The sequence below is a fragment of the Polypterus senegalus genome, chromosome 16 (assembly GCF_016835505.1).
Source record: "Polypterus senegalus isolate Bchr_013 chromosome 16, ASM1683550v1, whole genome shotgun sequence".
Classification (NCBI taxonomy): Eukaryota; Metazoa; Chordata; class Cladistia; order Polypteriformes; family Polypteridae; genus Polypterus; species Polypterus senegalus.
The window spans coordinates 40,726,044-40,750,816 of NC_053169.1; the positions used below are offsets into that span (position 1 = coordinate 40,726,044).

The 24,773-nt window shown below is 41.7% G+C and overlaps 2 protein-coding genes across 2 annotated transcripts in view; one reads left to right on the forward strand and one right to left on the reverse strand.

Moving 5' to 3' along the window:
• Positions 1–24,773, forward strand: part of kcnk12 (potassium channel, subfamily K, member 12) — a 189,929-nt gene that overhangs the window by 155,910 nt on the left and 9,246 nt on the right. The window lies entirely within an intron of this gene.
• Positions 23,726–24,773, reverse strand: part of msh2 (mutS homolog 2 (E. coli)) — a 79,229-nt gene continuing 78,181 nt past the window's right edge. The window contains exon 15 of the mRNA XM_039739017.1: positions 23,726–24,131. Within this exon, the coding sequence (XP_039594951.1) occupies positions 23,961–24,131 (171 nt within the window). The 3' untranslated portion in view covers positions 23,726–23,960. The remainder of the gene's footprint in view (positions 24,132–24,773) is intronic.

Genomic DNA, 24,773 nt, shown 5'->3' on the forward strand with positions numbered 1-24,773 from the left:
ATCCGTAATCTCGGACTCTGTAGTGAATGCAGTACAGGGTTATAAAGCATGGCATTAGTGAAATGGCACATAGTGTCCACAATAACAGTGCTACGTGGTTTTAGAACGCCACCATTACATGTCAAAGCTTACAAAAATGCACATGCAGCAAATTCATAAAATAATAATAAAATCATTAAAGAAAAACTAACATATGTAGTATGAACATTCTGTAAGTCTCCAAAAAACATAACAGGGCAAATAAAATAACTGATGTAAAGAAAAAAAAAAAAAAATAGCAAACTGGCCAAATTCACAATATTAAGGTGATAAAGTTCATAAAAAAAAGTTAAATGTCATGATTGTATGCTAATCCTCTCTTTCTGACCATAAGGTGCACACACCATGGCAGGATCTCCATTCAGGCCTTTTCCCAAAATTTTACAAGACACAAAAAGTAAAAAAAAAAATAAAAAATAGAAAAGGGAAACTTAGAAGCAAGCGGTTGGCTGTTCATTAGTTTAGGGGAGACAGTGTAGATCGCTCAAGTCTGCAGACGCGATATAAAGCAGACCCCCCTATATGCTGAGTAAATGAGTGTACTGTCTGTCAAGAAATACACCAACGTCTCCAGTTCACAGGGGAATGGCCTCCATTATATTGTGTTACCGCCACACAAGATTCAAGCTGGAAAAAAAAATAAAGAATAAATGTATCCACATACAATTTTTATAGAAATTATGCAAGATGAGGGAGTCTTCATATACGTTTAAGGAGAATGCTTGTTTTTTTCCATGTGAATATTAAAAAAAAAAATGAAGAACCCGAATGTCACAATTGATCAATTAAGTCAGATTATTTCGTAGAGGTTGTGCAGCCAAGTTAAAAACTGTATTTTCCAAGTGCATGCATGGCTTGTTCTTTATATGCCTTAAATTTTCCTTAGGTGACAAATGTAAAATGTACATGAATTAATGTAAATGATATGTACAGCTTGCTCTTACCCAGGATAAACAAACCGAAATCTGTTTGCCTTTTTGCAAAATCAATCTCCATTGATTGCAATGGATATAAATGAGATGTACATTCATCACTGCATACCTGCTGAAAGGTGATAGTTGAACCTCTTGCGTAAATTCATAACGTCTGGTGTGTAGCAAATCATCTGCAACATCTATTCATCAGGCCAGATGAGTGAGCTGCTCCTTACTGGTAATCACGGTGGACTGCATCTGGCTGGTGCTCTCTTCATTAATTTAGGGATTACATTTGACATTCCACAAAGCTTGAAAAGAACAAGTAGCATACCATGGGATGAATTGATTGTCACACATATGGGGGGGCTTTACCTACCATTGCTGTTATTTTTGTACCAGTGGTTAGAAGCAACATGTGCCCACCATCTCTTTTCCAGGTTTGGTGGATGATAAGAATATCTGAACTGCTCCCAATTCCCAGGGTCACCCGAATCTAAGGTAAGGAACCGCAGACATCCAGCAGTGAAGCCCTGTTGGGGGCCAACTCCTAACAATACAAGCAATAACAGTGGAGCCAGCTGTATCCCATTTCAATAGCAGGAATGGACACTACCCAACATCAAGATCAAATAGCTACCCATTCAAATTCAGAATCCCCAGGCCTAGGGGGAAACTCAACAGCAATATGAAACTCAAGTACTTCCACAATTCTAAAGGGATAAAAAGAAATTTGTACATAACAAGGATGTCTGCCTTTCTTGCTGAAATGGGTTTTGTAACAGAAAATTCAAAAATCACCTTTCAGCAGCTTCAGAGGTCCTCATTTTTTTGTGTATCTAAGTTTTTTTTTTTTTCCTGCATCTTGTTGCACACTTTTGATTTAATGTATGCAAATTATTCTGTTTGCAAGTTGCACATTTTTATCAATGATTGTAATTTTATATTTATGTAAAAATGTAAAGCTCTAATAAATATAAATAACTCATTTTACAGCTGCTTGTGCGTTCCCCTTTATAACAACTGTGGTTTTGCAATGGCTAATATATATCCTGTCTCTCCCTGGAATGACATCAAAACTTTACCAGAGGCACCAGCACAAGATGGCTGCGTGTAGTGTTGTGAACCAAAGCCCCCAGATTCCAGGCGGCAGGGAAAGAGAAGAGATGTGCAAAGAGATGAATAGGTTTTAGGAGAGAAGAAGAAAAATGAAGAACCCATCAACACAACCCAAACGTTAACACAAGGAGTAAAGACAAGGGGAAAAAGCACAAGTCCGAACAGAAAATCTTCTGTACGTCACCTTTTACCCCGTAAGGTCTTCATTGTTGCTTAGTAAAATAAGCATTTGGGTGGATTTTCATAAACAATAACATTTTCACTGAAAAATGATGAAATTCTGGGGAATAACAAAACACAGACGCTCGAAGTTTGAGGAGGTCGTACCAGCTGGTGGTGTGCAATGTACACAAAGCAGATGCAAACTAAACAGCAGCAAGAGGTAGCGTGGCGTGATCTGCAGATCTGAGCCTCCATTAGGTACTGTAAACTTCTTTTGGAGTACGAGTGCTAGCGAGACAAGTAAATGTAAATTTACGGGCAAACTTAAAACCCTGTCTTCGAAATGGCCATCAACAAATTCGAGACGGAATGTACCGCTTGTAGTGCAGGCACGTTTGTTTCAGTTGCAAACAGAGACACTCTTGATAATGAAGCACACGTGGAAACAGCAAAACACAGAAAGGCCATGGATTAGGGAGTCCTAAACCCTCTGCCTGTTATCCTAATTGTTCATGTTTCTACAGGCCTGAGGGTTGGCTGTAAGTTAATTGAAATAAATTGAAATTAGTTAAAAAAAACATAAAAAGAATGTTCGATGTGAAAGTAGTTTGTCAACGATCACAAGCTTCATTGTGAATCCTGGATCCAGTGAGGAGATCATTTCTGTAGCTGAAGGGACTTTTAGCATTTAATTGTGTAAAACATCACAGCAGCTAGAAATCAACAGACTGTACAAGTCCTCTAATGAAGAACATTTCAATTACTCACAGAAAAACAGAAGCAACAGTGAAGTCGGCGAGTTCTCCTCATGAAGTTCAAACTGTGATAGACAGAATGGCAGGCATTCCTTTTTGTGGTTTGGCTACTGATGCATGCAGTCATCTTGCAGAGAGGATGTTTCATTTAATGATTTGCTGTTTTGATAGGGAAAGTAGTGACAGACAAACCAAACGTCTGGACATTCAAAGCAAACCAAATAAAATAACACAAACTCTTTCAGCTTATGTGTATACATCACTCAAGTTCGGCCTTGTAGAAAAAGACTACTGCTCTTCATCCATCCATCCATTATCCAACTCGCTATATCCTAACTACAGGGTCATGGGGGTCTGTTGGAGCCAATCCCAGCCAACTCAGGGTGCAAGGCAGGAAACAAACCCCAGGCAGGGTGCCAGCCCACCACAGGGCACGCACGCACACATACACACACGCACCAAGCAAACAATAGGGACAATTTAGGATCGCCAATGCAATGTCTTTGGACTGTGAGAAGAAACCGAATTATCTGGAGGAAACCCACACAGACACGGGGAGAACTCCATGCAGGGTGGACACGGGAAGCGAACCCGAGTTTCCTAACTGTGAGGCACCAGCACTACTCACGGTGCCACTGTGCCGCCCGACTAATGCTCTTTCAGATGATAATTCAAGTGTACAAATGGGAACTCCACCAGGGGAATGCTGCCCCAAGAGTATCAGGGAATTCATGGTCCAAAGAGGCAGTCTCCTCCGTCTTTCTAATATCATGGCCGGCTGGATGGGAAAGGTACTGGCAACCAACTAGCCAGGATCCATGTGCTTCCATTATAAAGGCATCCTGACTCGGTAAGGAACCACAGATTCCATCCAGGACATCAGCCAAACCGTGTAGTTGGTGATGTTATGTATATATTATTATTATTATATATTTTATATATTGTGACAAATGTAGAGGGCGTAGCAGCCACTCAACCCGACACAGACAGATGCAGGAGTCACACTGATAAAAACAAATGTTTTTATTTTCTTTCTTCACCTGTGGGCAACGCCTTCCCCATTTCCTACAGGCACACATAGTCCCCACTAAGCACAACAACACAATACACAATACTTTCTTCTTCTTCTTTTTCTTTTCTCCTCCAGTCCTCACAGCAAGCTTTATCCTCCTCCTCCCAACTCTGGCTCCCTGAGTACTGTCTGCTGACCCCTTAAATAAGGCACTCAGAAGTGCTTCAGGTGCTTGTTGCTCCACTCCCGATAGCACTTCCAGTTGTGGTGGAAGAACCACTCACACAGGCTCAGGAACAGCTGCAGTGCACCCTGGCAGTGCCCCCAGATCCCAACAGGGCTGTAAATAACTCCATCTCCCATGAAGTCGTGTGGTAATCCGAGGTACTGCTGCCACCTAGGGGGGCTGCCATCTAGTATTCTGAGGAATGTGGTGCTCTGTCTACACTCACTCCCCCCGGCCCTTCTAAGGCAGAGGCGACCTGGCTGGGCAAGGGTTCGGCCACCATGACAAAAAAAAAAAAATTACACACACACACACACATATATATATATATATATATATATATATATATATATATTCTCTTCCATTCATATATACAGTATATATACCTGTATATATATATATATATATATATATATATATATATAAACTGCTCAAAAATTAAAGGAACACTTTGAAAACACATCAGATCTCAATGGGAAAAAGAAATCCTCCTGGATATCTATACTGATATAGACTGGGTAATGTGTTAGGAACGAAAGGATGCCACATCGCTTGATGGAAATGAAAATGATCAACCTACAGAGCCCTGAATTCAAAGACGCCCCAAAAATCAGAGTGAAAAAATTATGTGGCAGGCTAGTCCATTTTGCCAAAATTTAATTGCAGCAACTCAAAATTGTACGCAGCACTTTGTATGGCCCCTGTGTTCTTGTATACATGCCTGACAACATCGGTGCATGCTTCTAATGAGATGACAGATGGTGTTGTGGGGATCTCCTCCCAGATCTGGACCAGGGCATCACTGAGCTCCTGGACAGTCTGAGGTGCAACCTGGTGGCATTGGATGGACCAAAACATAATGTCCCAGAGGTGTTCTATTGGATTTAGGTCAGGAAAGTGTGGTGGCCAGTCAATGGTATCAATTCCTTCATCCTCCAGGAACTGCCTGCATACTCTCACCACATGAGGCCAGGAATTGTGTGCACCAGGAGCCACTGTACCAGCATAGGGTCTGACAATGGGTCCAAGGATTTCATCCTGATACCTAATGGCAGCCAAGGTGCCTTTGTCAAGCCTGTAGCGGTCTGTGTGACCCTCCATGGATATGCCTCCCCAGACAATCATTAACCCACCACCAAACTGCTCATGCTGAATGATGTTACAGGCAGCATAATGTTCTCCATGGCTTCTCCAGACCCTTTCACTTCTGTCAGTGCTCAGGGTGAACCTGCTCTCATCTGTAAAAAGCACAGGGCACCAGTGGTGCATCTGCCAATTCTGGTATTCTATGGTGAATGCCAATCGAGCTGCATGCTGCTGGGCAGTGAGCTCAGGGCCCATTAGAGGACATGGGGCCCTTGGGTCACCCTCATGAAGTCTTTCTGGTTGTTTGGTCAGAGACATTCACACCAGTGGCCTGCTGGAGGTCATTTTGTAGGGCTCTGGCAGTGCTCATCCTGTTCCTCCTTGCCCAAAGGAGCAGATACTGGTCCTGCTGATGGGTTATGGACCTTCTATGGCCCTCTCCAGCTCTCCTAGAGTAACTGCTTGTCTCCTAGAATCTCCTCCATGCCCTTGAGACTGTGCAGGGAGACACAGCAAACCTTCTGGCAATGACACGTATTGATGTGCCATCCTGGAGAAGTTGGACTACCTGTGCAACCTCTGTAGGGTCCAGGTATCGCCTCATGCTACCAGTAGTGACACTGACTGTAGCCAAATGCAAAACTAGTGAAGAAACAGTCAGAAAAGATGAGGAGGGAAAATGTCAGTGGCCTCCACCTGTTAAACCATTCCTGTTTTGGGGGTCATCTCATTGTTGCCCCTCTAGTGCATCTGTTGTTAATTTCATTAACACCACAGCAGCTGAAACTGATTAACAACCCCCTCTGCTACTTAACTGACCAGATTAATATCCCATAAGTTTCATTGACTTTATGCTATACTCTGATTAAAAAGTGTTCCTTTAATTCTTTTGTGTTGGGGGTACGGTTTCCACAATATATATATAGTATATACATATATATATATATATCTTTATAGTATATACACACACGCGCTATCAGTCAAAAGTTTTAAAATACATTAAAACGCAATAAATGACCTAAAATGGTAAAAAGGTAAGCAGTACACTGTCAGAGGTTTAAATTTAAAGTTTAATTTAGCAAAAATTGAAAAAATAGGAAATTTCAGAATATTACAAATGGGCCTTCTTTTGTCAGGGACCAACTAACAGGTTACAACCTACAGATGTTCTGCAGCAATGAAAGTAAATGAAGCCTTGCTAGATGAAACAATTTACACGGGTGTCCCAAGGTCTGTCGATTACTTCAAAACCCTATGTCTGTTTTAAAGCGGAGTTGGAGCACGCTGTGCCACTATACCTTCTGCAGTACTACTTGGACAATATTCCAGTGATTATGGCAATTAGCAAATAAAATGAGACAGCACATAATTGCCCTTAGAAGTGTAGGCCTTTCATTGAGATTTGTTGTTTTTTTTTTTCACTTTCTCTAAATATATATATATATTGTGGCTAGCAGGGGGCACACTGGCCAACCAAAACCGACACATAAAGAAGCCAAGCTGGACTTGTGCCTTTGCTGTCTGGGGTGGAGTGACATTCTGGGTCTCTCTATGACATAAAGAGGGACTCTGCGATGCCAGCACCCCTTTTGCCTTGTGCGGCCGCCACTGCTTTGGTGGGGGGGTTGGGGAGTCCAGATTCCAGCATCAGTAAGCTTCTCCGTCTTGTCCAGCCCACGACCTTCTTCCTGCACCGCCGGGCGACCGATCATTACATCTAAATTGACTGTCAGAACACTGGCTACTCAGCATCTTTTCAATAAGCCAGCCAGAGCCCATTCGCTTAGGTTCCCCTTATTTTGTATTGTACCTTTGTCACGCACCTGTGCCGCCTCATCTGCCTTATTGGAGAGCCCTGCGCCAAGCTTCTTTAAGTATTCTTTGCGGCAGAAATTTACTGGCACCCCACACTGGGTGCCTCTTATAGGCAATAAGCGTTATTTATTATCTAAGCCTTGCAAGTGGTAGCCATTACAGGAGCACAAGCACCTTATTAGTAAGCGTTACAAGGAATTCATTACATAATCAGAAAATCTTTAACATGATTGGTTATATCCAGTTGCTAATAATACATGACAAAACATTGATACCTTAAATAACCCGGTCCACTAGGCTGTGGAGTATGTGACTTTTCAATGTGCTACATGCATGAGATTTGCACATTCGTTCTGTTCTCAAGCCTTTGCATGACAATGGTTTTCTTTTTTTAATCCAGCTGGATTCTTAACAGTAAACTTAGCCTGAGCATAACAATAGAGCAACCAACACACTTTAAAATATGTATTATTTTTTTAAACCAATGCTTGCTTATCTTTTTTTTTTTGCTATAAACTTACTTTAATTGCCTTTCTTAATAATTCAAGCCTTTATCATATTAAAACAACACCTTTAGTCTTTAAGTGTAAGCTCAGAAGAAGAATATGAGATTCAAGCCCAAAGCCAGCAGATAATAAAGCTGGTTTCATTTTAACAGTGCATCATGCCGCACACGATTAGGTGCACATCGATCCAGGGTTCAAATTCAACTTCCACAACCATCCATCCAGCCTCTTTATTTGCGCCTCGGTTGTCTGTCACATCACTGGCTCCACAAGGATCGACACAAATTGACAGGCACCAAAATAAGGGAAAAAAATAAAACTATCAACTTATAGAAAGACATAACTGATGATGGTCAAAACTGGAAAACAAAGCTCTGGGTGATAAAAAAAAAACAAAAAACTTGATGACAATGAGTCGCTCTTGCCTTGCATATGTTTGATTCTACATAAATATCCATTTTCTATGTTAACTAATCCCCCGTTCATCCAGCTTCTACCCAATTTTACTTTAATAGGTAGTTCTACTCACTAATCATGGCAGCAGAGAGGGACTACATGTTGCACATTGATTAGCACATTCAAATCATCATTTCAGTTTCATTGTATGTGTGACAATATTGACCCCATGAACCGATCTAGTATATACACTCATCTGATCATTCCTCTATCCCCTTACAAATCCATTCATCTATCTAACTACTCGTTTATTCATTTCCTAAACTTGCTTTTTTCCCCATTTCATTCAATTATATATGAAGACCTCCTGCAGAGCTCAATCATTACAGTAATGCCCTCTGTCTGTGGGTAGAAAACATTAAGATTTTTCCAAGCAGATGAATCACAAAGATTAGCTTATCAAATCATTCCACTCACCTCCAAGGTGGATTATCGTTATGCAGCAACACAGCAGATTGTACCGCACTTGTCGAGTAATCAATAATATCTTACCCGGATGTCAGCACTGGTGTCGCTTCCCTTGCCAATCGCACATCCCAAAGGCTACACTCTGAACACAACATGGTGATCAATCCTTAAAATGACTCATATATTGAAGTACATGAACAAAAGTGTTGGCACTACTATGACACTGTGCACAGCAGGATGTCACTACTTTTAAGACGAATATCCACACCATCTTTGTTACAAAGTTAATTTAAGGCAGTGTGTCATAGAAGCCAAAGAACCGGACTTTCAAATGTTAAGGCTGTCTGATCAGCTCTTAAGATGCTACTCATTGTGTGACCCTGAAGGAGCCTCTTAGTCCATTTTGATCTAACTGTAAATAATTAATAGAAATAATTGTGATCTTGTTAATCACTGTACATTAAAAGGCACCAACCAAAAAGTATACTCAACAAGGTTAACAAATTCTCCGTCAGTCTTGTAAACAGAGTCCTTCTGCAAACAGAATTTCTTATTCTGCACATCGCCTTGTAGCGGTGCTACATGAATAGGGGCGTCTTAAGGGTGTTTTGTGCTGAGTCAAGTCATTTGTAGCGTTGTCCCGTTTAAATAGTCTGTTGTGTCTATTTAAATGTTTCCCCCTTTGGAACAAAGGGGGAAGGAGAGCCCTGTGGAACCGTGATCCCCTTGAGGCGACTTTCCCTGTCCACACATTGATTTCATATGCGTCATTTCTATGTAAACAAGAGGACGAAAGAAAACAAGAGAACCCGGGCACTTCATCAAACCCCAAAGAACGAACGCCAATATGGAATTTGCACCCTTTTATCATTTGCTGCTTGTCGACGCCAGACATTCAACTACAGAATCATCGCTACACAAACCCCAGGGTACTGGATCATTCCGATACGCCGAGGATAACACAGTGAGACTGTTTGTTTGTCGTTTGGGGAAGAAGTAAACAACCATTTCTTCCGTGTAGTAATTACCGTAGGACACTTTCCAGCCGGACCAGGCTCACTCTCATTAATCATCTTTAGTGTAATCTTTTGGACTTTCATGTGTGTTTTGTGTTCTTTGTGTATCATATTTGTTTCATGTTCAGTGTAGAAACAAGGGAGGGTTTGTGTTGTATATTTACCGATGCACTTTTTATTATTATGTAACACTGTTCACTTTTTGGGTTGTGTGTTATGGCGGGGACTGTCGGGAGTAAGATATATATTGTTTGGGGTTTGTTTCATTTCTTTTTATTAATATATTGTCACACGTGCGAGTAGGAGGATGCTGTATGGACCAAGTGAAGGCAATTTCACGCCAGGCCAGTGGGTGGCGGGGTGCGCTAAACCTTCTTCTGTTGTCTCTGCATACCAGATGCGCGAAAACCTGTCTGACTCATCCCTGAAGACATCACTTCCAGCTCCGGCGCCTAAGACGATTCCACTTCTGGCTCCGGCGCCCAGGACGACGGCACTTCCGGCTCCGGTGCCTTAGATGACGGCACTTCCGGCTCCGGTGCCTTAGATGACGGCACTCCGGTCATGGCATATAAAGCTGCCATTTTTACAACCTATACTCAGTTTGCTTTTGGACTCCATCAAAGACACTTCTGTCTAATATTCAAAACCCATTAAAAATGCATTTACCTAAATAATTGCACTTATTGTCATGATTTCAAGAAGAATACTGCATTTCCCTGCTAAAATAAAATCCTTAATTTGCTACAAATATTTTAAGCACAAAACCCCACTTTTCATTCACTGATTAACTTAAATTATTTAACTGTCAGAAACCATTAGGTGCTAATCCTAATTTTCACTTTACTCAGCCAAGTAAACCTCCAGTGTATACATGAGCACGACAAACTATTCAGCTGTAACTAATACACGATCAAAGATTAATATACCACTATAGTAATTAAACAAATATAATTTAAGGTGCTCTTGGAAGGTGGCATCTAATTTGGATGTGGAAGGAGTTCCACCCCAGACCTGACCAGTTAGCAGTGGCATTGGAGCCTTGTGTTTTTGTTCGTTTTTGCGCCATCAGCACTATTTCTGTTTCAACTGGCACCATTTATGAAGGAGGTGACCCAGCTGGCACCCCAACATTTATTTTGGATCTCATGTTGCACTTCACTCGACCACAGTGAACTGTTTAAATCAATACTACGTATTACAGTATATACACTACATACTGCACATACATATTTGTTTCTGGGCAGTAGTCAGGTTTTTGCGGGTACAGTACGGTTTGAAGCCAACTGTACTGTTGTGTTCTGATGTCTATAAAGAATTGTGATTGGTTGTTATTCAGATTCATATGCCACTTTAACAAATGATCCAAAAAGGTACATCTTTAACCCTTACACCACTTAAAAAACCAAAACCAATTGGCAGCAGTTTTAAATAAATTTTTACAAAAAGAAGTGGCAGACAATTCCAGGAGGTTGGTTTTGTGAGGCACTGCCAACATACATACAGTACTGCTTAAAAGATGTTGTGACCACAAGGGGGCGCCATTGAACTGCAAGCCACAGACAAAATGTCACTCAACACAATTTTAGGTTCAAATAAAAGGTTTTTTATTTGTAACCAACACTTTAAATAAGCATCAGTCAGTTCTCTCTGCCTCCCATCTCTGACTCCCTCCCTGAGGAGAGGCAAAGCGCCTCGTTTTATCTCACACCCTGGTGTACTTCCGGTGTTAGGACATGATCCTTTGGAAGCACTTTCAGGTCAAGTGTAAATCCCACGAAAATTAGGATCGTAAACATCCTGCAGCACCCCCTGGCAGCACCCACGGAACCCAACAGCACTGTACTCCAGGACTCTAGTTCCAAGCATGCCCTGTGGGTATCCAAATGGGTACTGAACCCTAGAGATGCCACCATCTAGCATATTCACCAGACAACATCTCCCCAGGTCCTTCTATTACACTGGCCTTCTAGCTGTGTTAGGGGCCCTGTTCAACCCTGGCCAGGATGCCAGTCCATGTGTGCCATCCCTTACAATGGTCAGCTTCTGTTGATGGACTGATTCTTTCTCCAATTGCTGGTTCCTGCTCTGTGTTCGATACTACAACGGGATTTAAGAATGATATGTTATATAACTTAATGAAATAAAATTGTAACTAATAAGTTGGTTAATTCTAAAGTCATCATTAAATTAGGTCAACCATCAAATATGAAAGACACACTTACATTCTTGGACAGAACATCAGTTTAGTCTGATATGTTGTCAATTTTATTCAAAAGAAATACATGTCATGTATTATGCATAGAAGTGTTAAAAAAATAGAAAAATTCAACCAGATCTTATAATAGGATATTTTGGCTAGAAAGTGTGACTTGAGAAAGAAGACTTTTGATTTCAGACCACAATCTGTTTTCTGTGCAGGACCTGCTCCCAACTGTATAGGGCAAGCACCTTCAGTATACGTCGACCATGTTTTTGACTTCCACAGCATGGATTAGACAATATGACACTTATTTCTTGGGGAAGTCAGCTCAGAGAAGCAGAATATCCCAAAAGATCTCAAAAGACAGACAGGTGAAGACCACAATTTGTGGGGCTACAGTGCTCAGTGCCAGCACAAGGGGACATCAGCAATAAAGCCCTGCAAGGAACTGTCCTAGCTCTCTTGTTCTTGATCATATACTGTACAGTGCATACCAGACATTTAACTACCAAGTCATGCCACTTGCCTCTCAGATGACTCTTCAGCCACTGGGTGATTGGACATGTGGTGGAAAAGAGGAGGAATATAGAGGTCTGGTGAGTGACTTGGTTGACTGGTGTAACATGAAGCCATTTGCATGTAAAAGTTAGCAAAACCAAGACAGTGGTGGTGGACTTGAAAAAGAGCAAGTTGTCCCTGAATCCAGCATTCTTCCAGGGAATAAAAGCTGAGGAGGTTCAGGTAAATACATCAGGGTGCACTTTGACAGAAATTATTATTTGGCTGCAAACACATTAGGGCCAGTGAGCACTGTAGCAATATATTTCATAACTCTATGCAGGAAACATACATTGCCTATATATCCATTCTGGGCCTGCCTAAACCAATTTCAGGGTCACAAGGTTTCTGAGTCTTTACCAGTAGCACATTCGGTACAAAACAGAAGCCAGACTTGGACTGGACTTCTGCCCATCTCAGGACATACTAACACAGGACAAGATAACAGTCATCCATTGACCTAAAACACGTTTTAGAGATGTGTGTAAAAGAAACACACAGACACATGGAGAAAATGTCACAGAGCCAGTGACTGGGCTGGGATTTGAAGCCAGACTTCTGAAGCTGTGAAGCATCAGCACTAGCCACTGTGCCACAATGCCTCAACACAGGATTTTTGATTTTTTTGTACTATAGTGTCGTACAATGTTAGCCATTATGAATGTAGTGAGAAGTCAAGCAAAATGACACCTTTTATTAGCTAACTAAAAAGATCACAATATGCAAACTTCTAAGGCAACTCAGGCCCCTTCTTCAGCCAAGATGTAATACAGAAACTGGAGCTCCCTGTGTTTATATAGACACGAGACAAAAGATCTTGACTATACATTGTTATCCTCTCTTGCTAAATGAATGTTAGTATCTGTCCTGGTGTGTATATAAACACAAGGAATTCCAGTTTCTGCATTACATCTTGGCTGAAGAAAGGGCCCGAGTTGCCTTGAAAGCTTGCATAATTTAAACTTTAAACTTACCATAAACATCCTCCCTTTTAAGTTTTCTAGGGTGTCAGTATTCATGCCAGCTGTCCAGAAGGCATGAACACTGGCACCCACCAAACCCAAGTAGCAAAACTTTTCCACCTCTTTCTATTTTTCGCTTGCATGGATATTTAGTTTCCCTCTTTTTGATACCCTCATCACTTTTTTGATGCTTCCTAAGTAAAACGAAGGCCTTCTTCTTTGCAGGTATCACTGCTTTGTCCTCTGAGATCTTCATGATCTTACTGTATGCCCTCCAATCAAGACCCATTCTGCCCTTTCTTTTCATGCATATCAAAGTGTTGTAGACCATATGCACCCTTCTTCCAAACACTCCATCTATCAAGAAGCAGAAGAATATGTGAGGAACATGAAAGTCTTGTGAATGACTGCTTCTTTCCCATTGCTTAACTTTCTCACACCTTACAAAGCATACAGTAAGGAAAAGGAAAACACTGAACATTCTTGAGCTGAGAGGTACACTTCAAGTATTAGCCTGTCACTGGCAGTGAAATTACTCAGGGTCCTCACCCGGAGAAGCAGGTCACAACCCCAGAGCCTCTGAGTCAGTAAGATGGAGCCTACCCAGCTGGGATAAAAGAGAACTTCTTCCGCCCAAGTGAGTAACCAAGTCACTGACTTCTGTTGCAACTGTGTGGCTATCAAACTCCACACTGACAGACAGGTGCTCTCAGCCTTGCTGACCCACACAGTCCTCCACACACACACACCCCCGTGAAGTGTAACTTTCTGGAAGGGCTTTATTTTGATAAAACTGGATTCTGATTCGGCTGGCACTCAACTACACTTTTCTTTCTCAATTATAAGTGTTACATCCAAGTAATAGAAACTTAGCCTTTTCCCTTCTTTTCTGTTGTAGCTATGGAGATGGCTTCAGCTAAAATCAAGCTATTTTTAAATGGACTGATTACTTCTTCAAACACCTAGCAAAGGCAAATGAGATGAGTAAGTGGCGCTGATTGGAAATGGTATCACATGGTATCACTGCTGTTAAATATAAACAGGGAGAGAGACAGAGAGGGTGAGAGTATGCACTGATGCAGCGCATTGCTGGACCCACCACACGATGAACCACCTCAGCATCCCAAATTAGGACCGGTGACACCTCAGCACCACACTAGTGCAAATGGCACTGTGTGAGGTTATTAACAGTGGCTGAAGTGCCAATCCTGCTACCCATCCCAGAATTTTCCCTGCAAGGGGATAGACAATAAATTCTAGCCTTTGCTACAAGTCACACCACAAAGTAATGAAATGTAATGGCGAGAGCAATGATAATTCAGTCGCTCCAAGACAGGCAGCTTAGTCCCTGGGACCTGGAATATGGAACATAACCTGGAGGGCTCCTCAAAGCCATGATGGGAGTGCTACGTGTTCAATCTGTGTGTGGAATAAAAACAAGCATGGAGTCCACTGGGACTGCTAAGAAGATAACTGTAGCCTAACATTCTCAAACCTACTTGATCCAATTTAAGGCCACAAAGGGACAGAGCCTATCCCAGCAGCACTGGGCACAAGACAGTAAACAGTCCTGGCCAGGAAGTCAGTCCATCATACAGTCCACTTACACACACCCACATTGAGCCAATAATCTGACATGCACATCAGCGAGGATGTAGGAGGAGAACCCACACAGACAACAAATGGCTGCAGAATTTGAACCCAGGACACTTAGTCATGAAGGCAGCAACATTACTCAGTGCACCACGGTGCTGACCAATAGCACACCAGCAACTGGAATACAACGGGATAGATAGGGGTCAAATGATTAACTCTTTGAAGGCTAAAAATTTCTTTCAAAAATATTAATTTTTTGAAATACACAGAAAGCAATGGTTTCACAAATAAATCAACATAAAATGTCTGCTGCTGCATGCTGTGACTGCTCTCGGCGCCCGTTCACCATTTCTGGCAGCAGCAGCAGCTGTGTGGGGCAGCTTGACATCCAGCAGGAATGCATGGTGACCGGGTGCCTGGCTGTTTTTGTGCAGCAGTGGCAGTTGCAGTGTGAAGCAATCTGGTTTGTACCTCTTGTCATTGTAAGTGGTGGTCCTCCCAAGCGAACACTGCCGTAAGCACATCAGCTACACGAATATGATGCTGATACCTCACTTTCATTTTCGATATTTATCTCCAAACTGCATTTATCAAAAATCGGAGTCTGACAAGTGTGGTCCCCGCCCACGCCCAGGAGGACGAGAGGAGGGCTTGTGCCTCCTCCAGACCGCGAGGGGGGGTCCGTCCTGGTTATGTTGGGGCCTCGGTAAGGGCTTGAAGCCCAGCCCTGTAGGGACCCGGGGCCACTGCCAGGCGGCGCCCCAGTGCCTTATTATCCCGGGAGCCCGGCACTTCCGCCACACCAGGAAGTGCCAGGGGAAGACGACAAGGGACACCCGACAGCTTCCGGATGCGCAGCTGGCACTTCTGCCACACTGGGGTGTGGCCAGGACTAATTGCCGGGAAGCAGCTGGAGCCCATCCGGGTTACCATAAAAGGGGCCGCCTCCCTCCAGTCATTGGTGGATGTCGGGAGGAAGCAAGACAGAGCTGGAGAGAGGACTGGAGGCGGCCAGGAAAGAAAGGCATAGAGACTGTGAGCCCTGGACTTTGGGGAATCGGTGCAAGAGGCACTGGGGTTTTGAGAGCACGGCAATTGTAAATAGTGTGAATAAAAGTGTGTTGGGTGAACTTACGATGTCCGTCTGTCTGTGTCCGGGCCAGAGTTTGCACAAGTCACAGCAATTCAGCAATAATACACAAAAGTCATCCACGGAGCACTTTGCTTTGTGCATTCGCTTCAATCTCTCGCCATATGTTCATGGCATTGTAGAGGTAGTTTGTTCTTCGCTACTCATGGATGCACAGGGAATCGAGGTCAAATCAAAGAAGCTAACTTTCCTTCTAGCAAAGAGAATCCAACTAAAACGTAACAGAGTTTTATCACCGCTTACAGCCGATTAATGCCCTCTACCCCTGAATTTCGACAAAAAGTTGACATCCGCCCTGAAAGAGTCAATAACATAATAATCAGCAAGCATAATAAAATGAGCAGGGCCTTCTTCACCGGAGTGGACCTCATCGGAGTCACAGTATCAGTTGGGATTATGGTTTACTGTTTGGAGCAGAGCTGTAACCAGAAACTTTGTGAGCCTCCAAGTAAGATCTCCTTCTTTTGCTAGTTATTCTGCATTCAACTAAATCTTCTTCTTCTTCCAGGCTGCTCCCATTAGGGGTTGCCACAGTAGATCATCTTTTTCCATATCCTCTGCATTCAACTAAAACTCAGAATTTTTAATCTCTGATCTCTTACTCAGAGAATGGAAAGAAAACGCACACTAAACTCAGAATTTCTACTGACAAATTCTGGCCTGGTCTCTCAAGTCTTAAGTTTGTTCGGCTTCAGATTATGACGTCAATTCAAAATGGTGATGTACCTAGCAAACAGGAAGTACAGAAACTCTTTATATTTAATTTGCTTATTAGAAAAAAAAATACTTTAAATGAATCACCTGAATCCTTAATACTGAATATTGAATTTGTAAATGTTAACATTACAAGACCAAAAATGAACGTACTAACTGATGTTAGCTTGAAACGAGCTACTGTTCGTACACTGCACTCAATGGTTGCTTTGTATAGTTTATTAACCACAGCTTACAAGCAGAAATAACACTATTTATTGTTCCCAAGAGCATAATAATCATTTTCAGATATGACTCTTTGCACCTTTCCTGCTCATTGCTATTAGGTACTGTTTGTTTCTAAAACATCAGCTTTCATGGGGGTATCCATGTTAACTCTCCCACTTGGGCTCATAGTGTGAATGCTCGGAGGTTGCAAATGATGCAATTGTGACTTCTCAGCTCTGCCATATGACGAATGCAGCATTAGGCCTGACTGTTTAGGGGTCCTCACAAGATTCATAGCATTGGGTTTCTTCTCAAATCCCCATTGTCTTCTAATCTTTTAAAAAGTGTCTACGATCATACCATACATGTTCTGGAATGATCTTCTTGCTTCTTCCTTTGAGTTCATGCTTACATTCATCCTTTTATTTCTTTCTTTCAACCTTTAAGGTTCGCAGTTGTCCTCCACTACCTACAGTTGTTTCCTATTATGAATAGCTCTTATATTAAAATTAAGTATGGACAGATGAAAACCTTGCAGCCCTCCATGTTGAACTGGTCAGACAAAACCACACTCTCCTTTTAGGAAACTATCCTGGACTGATGTACTGTATTTTCAGTAATTCTCCAGATAGTGCTCTAAAACCGATTAGCAAAGCCACGCCACAAAACCTTTATCCTTTAAGTAAAAGCAATGGGCTTACTGAGAAGTGAAATCCATTATGGCCTGAAGTAATTCTGTAGAATATTTAGATTAAAAGTAGAGTGGTTTCATCAATGATGTTAAGATGCCTACTACTCTTTTCAGGCCCTGGACATTTTACTTCAAGATTCTTAGTACTGATGAAGTTGAGAGAGGGTGGCTTGATAGGGCTTTTGGTTTTCAGTTTCCATCAAATGTCCGGCACTCGTTCAACAAAAACATTTACTAAATCAAGAACTCCAAGATTGTGTTGAGCTTTAGTTTATAGTGGAGGAAGCAGGGACACACCTGCAAGCCACCAAAGAGGTAAGAAAAGTCCCATAACATTTATTACTTAAAATTTGGAACCACTCTGGCACATAGTACACTATAGCCGCTTTTCCACTGCATAGTACGGCACGACACAGTTCAGTTCAGCTCACTTTTGGGGGGCTTTCCACTGGGAACAGTGCCTGGTACCTGGTCCTTTTTAGAACCACCTCAGCCGAGGTTCCAAGCGTGCGAACCGTTACCAAAATGTGACGTGTAAACTCTGCTGGTCACTAATTGGCCGGAGAAATTCGTCATTACTGCGTCACTGGCTATTCTTTTCTTTATACACGCGGAAGTTTGTGTCCCGTCTCTCCATCGCTGGACGCAGTTTGTTCCATAAGTGGATGAATGTTTCTTCAGACATTCAAAGTTCTCTAGCCACTGAGTGTTTGTAAAACCGGGAACAATCACATCCCACCACTCTGAAGCATGGTTAAATGTCCAAACAGATGGTCTGTTGCGACTTTTTGCAAAATGTGGAAGATCTGTAATATACAGAATCAGCATTTTAATGTTACACTGGCAGTTAAGTTCATTTTATGCTTTGCAACAGTGATAAAAGTTAGCTAGTGATTTGCTTTTTAGATGCTTAACCTTGCGTCATCGAGCTAAAGTGTTGTCGTTGTCTGCGTGTTGTTGTAAAGTTCCACGGTGTCACGGCAGTAGAGCGGCGCAACTATAACGACATGTGAATAATCCCGCCCACTCTAAAGCGGTACTAAACTGCAGTCGAAACGCAAACCGAGCGAACTGAGCGAACCAAGGTGAGCTGTACTGAACCGTGCTGTGCCGTACTATGCAGTGGAAAAGCGGCTTATATGTAGGTAAACTTGGAGTCAAAAATCAGCACAACACATTTGGGAGTCCAAACAAGATCCAAGTGGTAAGATGCAGCAGTGCACCATATTATTTGGGTGATCGATTTCACAAATGAATAGAAATGTTATCATTAACCAAAAGAGAGGACTATCAGTGGTGATATAAAAGTGTGGCAAAACCTTGTCGGTGGCAGTGGGGTAATTATTGGTCTTTGATGGCTCCACATCTATATATTTTCTCTTTGTTCAAGTTTCCTCTCACATAATATTTAATTAAAGATCTCATCACAATACACAATTCAAGTGATATTCAGTTATAGCATTAACATATGAAATCTTAAGGAATTCACAAATGCTTCTGGGAAGCCTGTGACTTACAGTAATATAGTATGACATTCACAGGGCCTCAGTCATACATCTCTATGAATAGCCATAACAAGCTACGTAAATAGAGAACAACCAACTCAAAACTACAGAAAAAGAAGAGAGATGAGGGGAAAAAAATGAGTGTTCTGGACCACTCAAACAGACAAGAGGCTCGTGGAGTTTTGCAGCCATCAAAGAAGACTATCAACGGTCTCATCTTGTCACATCTCAACAGAGTGGAAAAAGAAGTACAAATGTAATTTGAAACTCTTCCGAGAAGTTGTAACGGAGTCATGCAATCAAGGCAATGAAATCCAGCAAACACAGTCATGGTCCCCAATTTTAAGACACATAATGTGACAGTGCTCTTAGTTGCTGACCTGTAATTTACTTTTGTCCCATTTTGAGACAGTTCCTGCATTGGCTTTCCATAGTCACAAAAGAAACATGCCTGTCACTTTGGGAACCACACTGGACACTGAATTGTAAATTAGTCAAACCCATTTTTCAAGTCCTAAAATATACCGTGACCCAAATCTCCTGTCCCAGAGGACAGCAAACCTGCAGCAGCTCTATGGTAGTAGCATCAGTTGCTAAAGTATGGGTGCACAAAGGATGAGCGGCATTGCAGTAAGCAACTTGAGCTTAAACAGGTGTCCTGCTGAATAAAGGTCCTGAGGCAGTTCTCTTTTGTAGAACTTTTGTTTCAATTATAATAAATTTAAAGAATTTTCTCTTTCATTTAAGCTTTTACTAGGTCAGATGACCTTTGCTGTCAATAAACTGTTTTGGGAAAAGAGACAAATTTTGTTCAGCATACTGTGCAACTTTAAAATGCCTGGGATCCTCTGCCCTTTTAGGTACAAAAAGAATTGGTGCTGGAAATACAGCAAGTTGGCTTTAAAATGTAAACCCCAACACTCTGCTTGGTACAAAAAGCCTTCTGCACTACTTCTGTGGTGAAACATGGTTATGCCAGGCTAGAACTTGGCTGAGAAATATAGCTGCAGTGTTTATCTCTGTGCATAGCTTAGTGATGATGTTCACTTACTAGCCACTGTCACACTATCACATTATGGTTTAAAGAACTTCCTTAAAAAACAAAAAGAATTAACTTGATAAAACGTCTGGAGGTGCAAGATTTTATCAAGCAGAACAGGGAGAACTAGACTGAGTTGAATAAAACAAAGTCAAAAGAGTTAATGGTGGGTACACAGCACACCAAGAAGCCTTTGATATCAATCATCATGATGAGGCAGGAGGTGGTGCAAACGTACAAAATACCTGGGGGTCCACTTGAAATGTAGACTGGATTGGGTGCATAACCTTGATAAGCCATGTAAAAAGAGCCAGATAAGCAGCTAGGGATGTTCCACCAGTCCATCACGGCTAATCTTTTGCTCTATATTGTGGTCTGCTGGGAGGCGAATACCAGCCCAGGAGATACTAAATGCCTGAAAAATACTGATCAGCAAGGCCAGTTGTATCACGGGACTGATCTTGGGCTCACCAAACACTGGCAGAAAACATGGTTATAGCAAAATTTGAGGTATTTGTGGCTAATGCTGCCAATCCTCTTCATGAACACCTTTAGTCATTGGTTCATTCCATCATGCTGTGCTATCCTCTTACTGAGGATGAAAATATAATTCCTCTTCCCATCATGTTCTCCTTCTAGCCAGTTAAAACAGACACAAGAGTGTAGGACCAGGATTCTATTATATCATTATCATTATTATTATATTGTGTGTATGGGTCCAGGACTAGCACTTACGCAAGTATTTTTTAAACTTTTCAGAAGACTCCAAATGTGTTATGGTTAAGCTATTAGAGCATGAAGCCCAACATTGGGATAATGATGAGAACATGGCAGAATCAGTGTTCAACAGTATTGAATCCAGGTCCCTAGTATACTGCTGTGGTGCCTTATATACAGTGCATCCGGAAAGTATTCACAGCGCATCACTTTTTCCACATTTTGTTATGTTACAGCCTTATTCCAAAATGGATTAAATTCATTTTTTTCCTCAGAATTCTACACACAACACCCCATAATGACAACATGAAAAAAGTTTACTTGAGATTTTTGCAAATTTATTAAAAATAAAAAAATTGAGAAAGCACATGTACATAAGTATTCACAGACTTTGCCATGAAGCTCCAAATTGAGCTCAGGTGCATCCTGTTTCCCCTGATCATCCTTGAGATGTTTCTGCAGCTTAATTGGAGTCCACCTGTGGTAAATTCAGTTGATTGGACATGATTTGGAAAGGCACACACCTGTCTATAGAAGGTCCCACAGTTGACAGTTCATGTCAGAGCACAAACCAAGCATGAAGTCAAAGGAATTGTCTGTAGACCTCCGAGACAGGATTGTCTCGAGGCACAAATCTGGGGAAGGTTACAGAAAAATTTCTGCTGCTTTGAAGGTCCCAATGAGCACAGTGGCCTCCATCATCTGTAAGTGGAAGAAGTTTGAAACCACCAGGACTCTTCCTAGAGCTGGCCAGCCATCTAAACTGAGCGATCGGAGGAGAAGGGATGAGTCAGGGAGATGACCAAGAACCAGATGGTCACTCTGTCAGAGCTCCAGAGGTCCTCTGTGGAGAGAGGAGAACCTTCCAGAAGGACAACCATCTCTGCAGCAATCCACCAATCAGGCCTGTATGGTAGAGTGGCCAGACGGAAGCCACTCCTTAGTAAAAGGCACATGGCAGCCCACCTGGAGTTTGCCAAAAGGCACCTGAAGGACTCTCAGACCATGAGAAACAAAATTCTCTGGTCTGATGAGACAAAGATTGAACTCTTTGGTGTGAATGCCAGGCGTCACTTTGGAGGAAACCAGGCACCGCCATCACCAGGCCAATACCATCCCTACAGTGAAGCATGGTGGTGGCAGCATCATGCTGTAGGGATGTTTTTCAGCGGCAGGCACTGGGAGAATAGTCAGGATAAAGGGAAAGATGACTGCAGCAATGTACAGAGACATCCTGGATGAAAACCTGCTCCAGAGCTCTTGACCTCAGACTGGGGCGACGGTTCATCTTTCAGCAGGACAACGACCCTAAGCACACAGCCAAGATATCAAAGGAGTGGCTTCAGGACAACTCTGTGAATGTCCTTGAGTGGCCCAGCCAGAGCCCAGACTTGAATCCGATTGAACATCTCTGGAGAGATCTTAAAATGGCTGTGCACCGACGCTTCCCATCCAACCTGATGGAGCTTGAGAGGTGCTGCAAAGAGGAATGGGTGAAACTGGCCAAGGATAGGTGTGCCAAGCTTGTGGCATCATATTCAAAAAGACTTGAGGCTGTAATTGCTGCCAAAGGTGCATCGACAAAGTATTGAGCAAAGGCTGTGAATACTTATGTACATGTGATTTCTCAGTTTTTATTTTTAATAAATTTGCAAAACCTCAAGTGAACTTTTTCACGTTGTCATTATGGGGTGTTGTGTGTAGAATTCTGAGGAAAAAAATTAATTTAATCCATTTTGGAATAAGGCTGTAACAAAATGTGGAAAAAGTGATGCGCTGTGAGTACTTTCCGGATACACTGTAATGCCAGAGAACATTTTGTTAAGTTCATATGTCACAATTTGAAATGCATTTTACATTGCATATATCCCTTTGCTCTTGTATTAATATTGAGAACATCAGCTGTTGTTCACACACTTTACACTGAATTGACACTAAACTTTTCAATATTTTCTAACAGTACTGTAGACATAATAATATCTTATGTAACCATCTTTAAGCGCCAAACCACAGACACAGTAAAGCACAACACATTATTAGGACCAAATAAAGACTTTATTCTTTACAGGCACTTCTTCCCAATCCCTTTCTGCAGTAATCAGCCACAACAATACAATAAATGAATAATAAAGTACAATTCTTCCTCCTTCTCTCCATCAGTTGATTGTTGCCTGCTGACTCCCAGCTCTGACTCATCCATGTGTGGCAGCAGGCTTCCTTTTATGCCAGATCCGGATATGCTTCCAGGGCCACCCCATGTCTCCTGGTAAGTACTTCTGGGTCATAATGAAAGTAGGGAGGTCCTCCCCTAACATCACCCTCTATTGGAATGTAGGGACCCCAACTGGGCTGTACTGCCAGACTCCATTTCCCTTGCACCCCTGCAGGTGTCCCAACTGGATTCCCATGCGAGGATGGTAGCAGTTCAATCCCCCATACAACTCCTGGCTTCTGCTGGTCCCTCCATTATTTTATAACAGCCAGGCAGAGTTATTTTCTCTACCCACCAGCCAATCCATCAGCCTTTCTGGTCCGGCTTCCCGTCAGGGTAAAAAGCAATGTTCCTTCTCGGCCATGACGCCCGTCCTTATCCTACACTTACTAAAGTCCATAAAAGTCACTCAAAATATTCTGTATAAAAGCTTTGTAATTAAGACACAAAAATGTGTTAGAAATATTTAAACTAGTCATGAAGCAATAAACAAATATATGCTATACTTGCATGAGCACAAATTATTCATATTTTCTTAAGATTAATGACCTGCGGTTGATACTTTTTGTGGGTACGGTGTCCACTTTTTCTGAACATAAACTCATAACACAGATTAAAATTGCAAATCCAATAACTAGACAAGTCCAAAACACTAAATGATTTGGAGATTTTTTTTTATTGAACTTACAAAAAGTATGTACATTTTAATCAGAGCACTCAGAAAAGTCTAACTGTGGCTGAAAGTGTAAAAATATTCAGCATGAAGATGCAGCAGCATGTTCGTAAAATGAACATTAAAGGAGATTCTACACCATTCTAAAACAAGAAGTTCTTTGTATGAAGTGGATATGACGATATAGACTCACATCTTCTAACTCCAACTTGCTTTCCTTTAAGCCACAACTTTAGATCGGGACAACACTTCATTCACAAAATTGTTATTTTTCGCTAGAACACCTGCTTTAATTTTCTTCAGTTCTTTCTTGACAGCTTCTTCAGACATCTCAGATATGGGCAGAGCCTTCACTTTAGACAAGAAATCCTCAATTATCTTCTCCCCTTCCTAAGTAAATTGATGGGACAAATAATGGGAATAAATACGTCAACTCTTTGGAATTCTTGAGTCATGTTTCACCATGTTTTTTTTTTTTTTTTTAAAGAATATAGCCATTCTGCCAGTTAATCAGCAACATTTTTAGATTGTTTGTTACTTATGTAAGAACGAAAGTATTAGCTGGACATCCTGGCCTTTGAAAAAGACAATGTCACCCTTGCTGAGCTCCAGTTTTTTTTACTTACATACATATACATATATACACATACACATATATTATATATACACATACATATATATATATACATATATATACATATATACATATACATACATATATACATACATACATACATACATACACATATATATATATATACATATATACATATACATATATATATACATATATACATATACATATACATACATATATATATATATATATATACAGAAGGACTGAGCTGGAGCGTGGACAGGAGCCAGGAAGCAAGGCACAGGACTGTGGGCCCTGGACTTGGGGAATGGGGGCAGAAGGCACTGGGGTTATCGTGAGTGCGTGATTATGGACATTGTTGTAAATAGTGTAAATAAGCGGTGTGTGGGTGCAAAATGATGTCCGTCTGTCTGTGCGGGGCCAGCGTTCACAGT